Raw genomic sequence first — 7,931 nt, 5'->3', positions numbered from 1 at the left:
AGAATCCTTTGAGGTTTTGTCTGTGTTCGAAAAAGTTGATATGAACTTTATGATATGAATTTTAATTTATATATTTGTTTTGTTTTGTTATTAAATCAGAGAATAATTGTTATGCATTTATTATATTTTTTATATAATGATTTATTTAAACTGTACTACTTTTAAATATTCAATAGAATATTTATTAAAAAAACATTTAAAAATTTTGATTAGTTTGTGTAGTCTGTGGTGCTGCTGTAGCTCATTATGATTTGAGTTTTGATATTCAGGATCTAAGAAGAAGGAAATTGTTGAGTAGTAGTTTGGGATCAGACTTAAGATTATATGTATTTTGTTATTTTGATTTTTGTACAATCATGATTGATTATATTTTTCAGTTTTGTAATTTTTGTCTGTAGCCATGTATTATAGTGTAGTTTTTTATTTTGATGAAATGAAAAAATCTGGTAGATGAATTTATATTTATTATTTGGATATTTTAGTAGCTCTGTTGTCTGTAGTTTATTTGATTAAATATTGACTTAAAATTTGAAAGAATTCGAAAACTAGATCTTCGGATTTGCCAGATAAAGCTTAACACGATAGAACCTGACCTCCTGTTCTTTTTTTGTGTATTTGGAACTTCGATTAGGCGGCTTTCAAATACACTTAAACTTCATTGCGTACAGCCAACTGTCAAGCTCATTGTGATTTTGCTTTTGATTTTTAGGATCTAAGAAGGAGGAGATTGTGGACTAGTAGTTCAAGATCAGATTTGAGATTATATGAATTTATTATTTTGATTTTTGTAAAGTCTTGGCTAGTTATATTTTTTAGTTTTGTAGCTTTTGCATGTAGCCATGTATAATAGTGTATATATTTATTTTGATGAAATGAAAAAAATTTGGTAGATGAGTTTATATTTAATACTTTGATATTTTAGTAGCTCTATTGTCTGTAGTTTATTTCATTAAATATTGACTGAAAATTTGAAAGAATTCGAAAACTAGATCTTCGGATATCCTGTCAAAGCTTAACACGATAGGTCCTGTCCTCCTGTTTTTTTTTTTGGGTGTATTTGGAACTTCGATTTTGCGGCTTTCAAATACACTTGAACTTCATTGCGTACCACCAAGCGTCAAGCTCACTGTGATTTTGCTTTTGATTTTTAGGATTTAAGAAGGAGAATGAGATTGTGGACTAGTAGTTCAAGATCATATTTGAGATTATATGTATTTTACTATTTTGATTTCTGTACAGTCATGGTTAGTTATATTTTTTAGTTTTGTAGTTTTTGCCTGTAGCCATGTATCATAGTATAGATATTTATTTTGATGAAATGAAAATAATCTGGCAGATGAGTTTATATTTAATACTTGGATATTTTAGTAGCTCTGTTGTCTGTAGTTTATTTCATTAACTATTGACTGAAAATCTGAAAGAATTCAAAAACTAGATATTCGGATTTGCCTGTCAAAGCTTAACACGATATGACCTGTCCTCCGGTTTTTTTTTTCTGTATTTGGAACTTCGATTTGGCGGCTTTCAAATACACTTGAACTTCATTGCGTAGCGCCAACCGTCAAGCTCACTGTGATTTTGCTTCTGATTTTTAGGATCTAAGAAGGAGAAGGAGATTGTGGACTAGTAGTTCAAGATCAGATTTGAGATTATAGGTATTTTACTATTTTGATTTTTGTACAATCATGGTTAGTTATATTTTTCAGTTTTGTAGCTTTTGTTTTTAGCTATGTATCATAGTAAGCCTGTAGCCATGTATCATAGTGTAGATATTTATTTTGATGAAATGAAAAAAATCTGGTAGATGAGTTTAGATTTAATACTTGGATATATTAGTAGCTCTATGATCTATAGTTTATTTTAATAAATATTGAATTAAAATATGAAATAATTCCAAAACTAGATCTTCAGATTTGCCTATCACAACTCAACACTATAGGACCTATCATCCAGTTCCTTTTTTTGTGTATTTGGAACTTCGATTAGACTACTTTCAAATACACTTGAACTTCATTGCTTGTCGCCAATCGTCAATGCCATCCACAACTACTGCCAGCCACCACGATTGTTGTAGCCCCTCAGGTTAGAACGAATGCCTCAACGCTTTATATATAGTGACTATTTGTTGCGTGGAGTTTGAAGTTAGTAGCATTGATTTATATATAATTAAAACTATTTAGGAAATTAAATTTATAGGGGTTTGGTTCTTTTTATATAATTGATATAAATAATTTCATTATATATAGTTTTAAATATTTTAATAAATAGTGAAAATTTTATTATATTTTTATTAAGAGGTATAAATTATAAGATATTAAAGTAATAAAATTTTTTCCATTTAAAGTAGAAAATGTTAAATATTAAATTATCGAATAATTTTAAGATTATAAATCTGTTTAAATTTTATTTTAAGAAATACTAGCATGTAGAAATAAATTTAGTTAATATTAATTTTTTTATTTAAATTGAAAAAATAATTTTCTTAAGAGTTGTAAAATTACTATTGATGATTGGGTTGGATTTTTATTTTTCATATCATAAAATGTATCGTAGATTATTTAATTACAACAAAATTTTGTCACATTAAATTATTAATATCCTTGCAAAATTAATTAGCTTGGTTAAATTTAAATTTTCTCTTCTTGCATTAGTACAAAAATGTTTCATTAAATTTCTCTCAAATTATCTCCTTAAATAGTTTATCATAAAAGAATCTAATAAAGTATCATATAATTATATAATTTGAGGAAGCTTATCATTTATTTATCTGTACTATCATAGTTTAACATTTTGTTGTATAGCAAGGAATTAATTAATGCACTTACTCAATTGTTGGTTATAATCCGGGCAATTGATTTGTAGTTTTTTTTGTTGTCGGTTCGGCACATTTCTGATAAGGGCAACAGTCTCGAACTGCAGGTCATAAATTGGGCAAATTATTAGGTGCGGGCATCGGATAGTGAGAAATCATCTTTTTGTCTACTTTAAAGTATAATCAAGATGTAGCTGTAGAGAGAAAAATTCGGATGATTATCTTTGTGAGGCGTCCAAACCTAAAAGCACAGAAATTGTTTGAAAAACTTCTGGCCGGATAGTGGTGTTTAAACGGAAAGCAGAACTTGGTCTTCTAGCTTTTCTGGTTGGATCGAACATGAACTTAACGCGGGACTTAATTGTTGTTCGGCTGTATAGTCAGGGTCGTCCCCTTTTTGCTTTTGCTCTTCTATCTTCTTTGTGATTTTTTTTTACCACCCCTCAGTAGCTTACTGTTTTTCAAAAACCGAGAGGAATGTAATTCAGTTGCTGATAGTACATAGCTGCGTTGGAAACTTAGGTTGTGAAAATTAGCCAGGGTTCATTTGGGACAGTTTTTTTCCTATTTGTTAAAGTGACTTTTTAGTTAAAAAAATAAATTTTTTTAACTAGAAAGCTATTTTAAGAAGTTGTAAGATAGCCGTGGCAAACGAAGCCTTGGTATGTGCGGTTTCCGGAGAGTTTGTGGAATCGGGGTAAGCGTGAGGTTGCAGTTCTAGTTTAGCGCAGATTAATCCATCGAATGAGATTTGGTGAGGGCGTGGGCAAAGGCTTCGGGAAGCGCTGATGATTAACACGGGTAGCGATCTGGCTTAACAAACATACGTGGTTGTTTCGTAATCAGTAAGGTTGGCTTGTTTGTGATGGGTCTCGTGGAGAAGGCTTCACACGAATATGGTGGCTTCATGCGCGGATGGTGTAGATGGTGAGAGTGATTTGTTTTTGTGGAATCTTCATTTGGAAAGAAGTGCCAAAGATGAGCATAAAATTTATTTGTATTCTGTTCTTATGGTCAAGAAAAGCCTATTGAGCAATGTTTTAATACTGTCCTTTGTTTGTGTTTTCCACCTTACAGCTGCAAAGTTAATCTGTTTTTTTAATGATAATTCTAACTGTATTGAGGCGAAATGTGTTTTTTATAATTATTTTGCATGAACTCAATATGTAGGTTGAGCCATGGTTTAAGGTTTTGTAAACTATGGTCTTTGGCCCAATAGAATAGCGGTGAGGGCCTCACTTGTTTGTTTTGAGGCGTATGCCTAAGGGACTGACTGGCCTTTGGCTCCTGAATTGAGGTCGTGTCTGAATTTCTTTATCTGGCTTTTTTACTTTGATAATCATAGGCTTAATTGACTTTATAATTTATAATAACATGATTCATAAAAAAAATTTGAGGAACTTTTTTTTATCCACACTACAATATTTAGGAACCTCATTACAAGCTAAAAATTGAGGCGCGAAAGTAATTAACTGTGTGAAGATTTTATTGAAGGGCGTCTATATTTAGGACTGTGTGTGGCTTTTGAATTCAATGTTTATTGTCTTATACTTCATAGTATATTAAATTGGGAGTGGGAGAGTTTTCTTTGATCTTATTTTATTGGAAGGAAATTGAGCCAATTCTTTATGATATTAATTTGTTATTTGTTATTGAGTCATATACGGAGAAGCACTTTTAAATAATTATCTATATTTTTTTGAGCTAATTTTATTTTTTAAATTTGTGGGTAATTATGCAAAATATCTTTAGCTTATGTCTTGTCTCATGAATAGGAAATGCTTAAAATCTAGATTGCACAATTTTTTGGTTGATTAACATATGTCTTGATTATTTGTATGTATTTTTGGCAAATGAGGGGTGATGAGTCAAATTCAATTAACTCTTTATTAGCTTGAACTCAAGATATGAAGGTTGGCTTGCATTAAGTTTTTGTGCAAGTTTATCCATTTTTAATCTGGATATATAATACTTTATAATGTGTTCAATATTTAATAAAAATGTGTAATTGAGATATTAATTATTGAGCCGCAAATTAGAGGATTTTTGGTAATGCTTGTATGCTTTATGTTATTTTCATCACTTTTGATTTATCAAAATTATATTATTTTCTTTCCAACAGTGAGCTTTTATGCTATTTTGCTCTTAGAGATTATTTGCAAACAATATTTCTTCAGAATGTCTTCTACTTTCTCTCACTGCAAGTTATGTTATTGCATTCGTGGCTTCTTAATCTTTTAAATTCTCTATACCTTTCTTATTTCAGTCTTAATGGATATTTTCATCCTTTCATTTGTTCCAGGATTTCTTTCTTCAGTATGTTCCCTGTTATTTTTTAGTGGTGTTATGTTCATTATGCGAGTATGTTAAGCTTCCGATAATCAATAGTTCATTGAATTTTCATACAGAATGCTAATTGCTAATGTATGTTTCCTTAGAGTTCTTCCTCGTAGCAGCATGCATGCATCATTGTAATGATGCATTTGTTTGTATTGGTTGTTTAATTTGGTATTTACCAAAACCTTGTACTTTTGTAGGTTTCAAATGGTGATGTGGATCTCAAACGGGCATCAAAGCGACCTGACTTGAAGGCGATATCCAAGGCAAGCACTTGATATCCTTGTAAATACTTCATTTGCTTTGAAGAATTTGTTTTTTTTTGTTTTCATGGTACTTTGGATGAATGATAGTTTATTAATCCTTTTTTTTTTTCATCTTTTGTTCATATACTTTTTTTCTTGACTTTGGTGCTAGAATTTTGGGGTTTGTACCAAACTTCTTTGTTGAGTTGTTTCATTTTTTTTAACAACAAGAATGCTGCATGTGTCTTGAGGGTCTTCATTTTTACTGTCTTTGGCAAACGTTTCACATTCTCTTCTTTGTTTTTCAATCGCCAGATGAAGTCAAATGGTTCTATACTCTACCCCGAAAAAAGGATTGGTCATCTTCCCGGTTAGTTTTCATCTTTTCATTTCCTTTGATGTATTGTAGGTTTGAACGTTGTTGAACCATATTTATTGGCCTTCTTGCTTTGAGGTTTTATATGGACATTTGCTGGTCTTAAGAAATTATTTGTTTCTTCTTTCTTTTGTAGGTATTGGTGTTGGAGATCAATTTTTTTCACGGGCGGAAATGGTTGTTCTAGGCATACATAGTCATTGGCTTAATGGTATTGATTACATGGGTGAGAAATATGCAAAATTGGTAATGTTTCAATTCATCTTGTTTGATAGTTTTTACTTTTTTCTGGCTGAAGTTTTTGACATTTTATGGTTCGAAATCTCCTTGCTATCATGGTTTTCTTACCTTTGTCAGTAATTGAGTGGCTTGATCTTACATGACTCTAAGCTCCAACTTATGCCTCATCATTTATCCTATTATAATTGCGTTAGAGCTTATGATTGCTTTGTCCTTTCAGAGCTCCTTGCGGTGGTAATTTTCTTTTCTTTTAAGCATCATCATCATGATCATTTTCCATCATCAGAGTTAATGAACCTTCATTCTTCTTGCATTTTTCCTAAGTGTTGTGTGGTGGTATTGCGTCTTTTTTTGAAACTTGTGTTGGTGTTACTTTCTTATCTAATCCCTTTTTCCAACTATTATTTGTCATTAATTTTATTTATTTGCTTAATTGGTGCATCTTCTAACTATCATTTTACGTGCACAAATCAACATTAATCTAATAATTCCTGTAATATAATTTTTATAAGGTATTCTTTTTCATTTATTATGCTTCTTCATTTAAGATTTTTTTTTTTCATTAGCTTATTTTAGTTATTTCAACATTAGAGTCTAAAGATTTTTGTTCGAGTAGATCAAAAACTGAATTTTTGGAGTGTAATTTTAATAGTAATAGATTTACTGGGGGAATTGTGATTTTGGGCGATCAAGTCATTAATAAAAGTGCATGTTTTAAATATATTGGGTTTATTGTTCAAAGTGATAGTGAAATAGATGGAGATATTATTAGTAGAATTTAAGTTGGATGGTTGAAGTGGAGGAATGCATTGGGTGTGTTGTGTGATTAGAAAAGTCTCCCTCAAATTTAAGAGAAATTTTATAAGATGGTGGTGAAATCTCCAATGTTTTATGGTGCAAAATGTTAGCCCTTAAAAGAAAGCATAATTTTAGGTTAAGTGTTGCAGAGATGAGAATGCTCATGCGGATAAGTGGATTTACTCTTAGAGACATGATACAAAATTAGCATATACGTGAAATGGTTGGTGTTGCTCGAGCGGAAGATAAAATTACAAAGGATCGTCTTAGGTGGTTTGGTCACATAAAATGACGGCCTTCCAATGATCCTGTTAGGAAACTAGATGCATTAAAATTTGGCTTATGTTAAGTAAGGTAGAGGTAGACCTAAAAATGTTTGAATAGAAAATATTAGAAATGAACTTTCTTTTTTATATTTAAATGAGAATTTTACTCTTAACATGACAGTGGAGAAAAATATTCATGTAGTTGACCCCACGTAGTGGTATAAAGGTTTGAAGTTATTGTTGTTTAGCTTATTTTAGTGTTAATGAGTTCCTTGTTGCTTATAACTTAGATGCTTACAGCTTGGTGTACCCAAATTATCTGATATGGCTGTCAGTGTGGCTCAACTTAGTTTTTTTTTTGCTCTCATAATACCATTTGTGCAATTAATTCCAAATTTGTAAATTTTTGAATAATTTTGCAGCTTGGTTTAACTTTTAAACTCCTTTATGTATTCGCTCTTTAAGTTATCAGGCATTGTATGGGTGTGGATGTGGTTTCATATTCTCATTTATGCTTTTCTTACTTTTTAATGAAGAATGTGAAAATATGATTGACTTTAGTGACTTTATCACCCTAAATGAAAATAAAGATTTTTGTTTTTATCGTCGTATAAGTAAAACCTAAGTTAGAGAGACTTTAAAGAAAATGAAGTGTGGAAAAGCTGTTGGACCTGATGATATTCCAATAGAGATTTGGAAATGCTTAGGAGATGAAGGAATTTCTTGGCTTACTAAACTTTTTAATACTATTTTGAAGACTAAAAAGATGCCAGATCAGTGGAGAATGAGTGTGTTAATTCCTATTTTTAAGAATAAAGGTGATGCACATGAGTGTGCGAATTATAGAGGAATTAAGT

At 30.8% G+C, this 7,931-nt stretch overlaps 1 protein-coding gene across 7 annotated transcripts in view; it reads left to right on the top strand.

The window, feature by feature from the left end:
- The first annotated feature begins 3,021 nt into the window (after window positions 1-3,021).
- The window catches only part of LOC110103468 (histone-lysine N-methyltransferase, H3 lysine-9 specific SUVH4), a 41,628-nt gene continuing 36,718 nt past the window's right edge, over window positions 3,022-7,931 (top strand). Inside the window, exons 1-5 of one of the 7 annotated variants that reach the window (XM_028700123.1) lie at window positions 3,022-3,197; window positions 5,115-5,173; window positions 5,350-5,415; window positions 5,710-5,764; window positions 5,907-6,016. In XM_028700123.1, the coding sequence (XP_028555956.1) occupies window positions 3,152-3,197; window positions 5,115-5,173; window positions 5,350-5,415; window positions 5,710-5,764; window positions 5,907-6,016 (336 nt within the window). In that variant the 5' untranslated portion in view covers window positions 3,022-3,151. The other 6 variants (XM_020832209.2, XM_028700125.1, XM_020832208.2 and 3 more) reach the window with 6 other exon arrangements.

The sequence above is a fragment of the Dendrobium catenatum genome, unplaced genomic scaffold (assembly GCF_001605985.2).
Source record: "Dendrobium catenatum unplaced genomic scaffold, ASM160598v2 fragScaff_scaffold_1456, whole genome shotgun sequence".
In the NCBI taxonomy this organism is placed as follows: domain Eukaryota; kingdom Viridiplantae; phylum Streptophyta; class Magnoliopsida; order Asparagales; family Orchidaceae; genus Dendrobium; species Dendrobium catenatum.
This window is presented reverse-complemented; position numbering and strand designations above follow the sequence as displayed.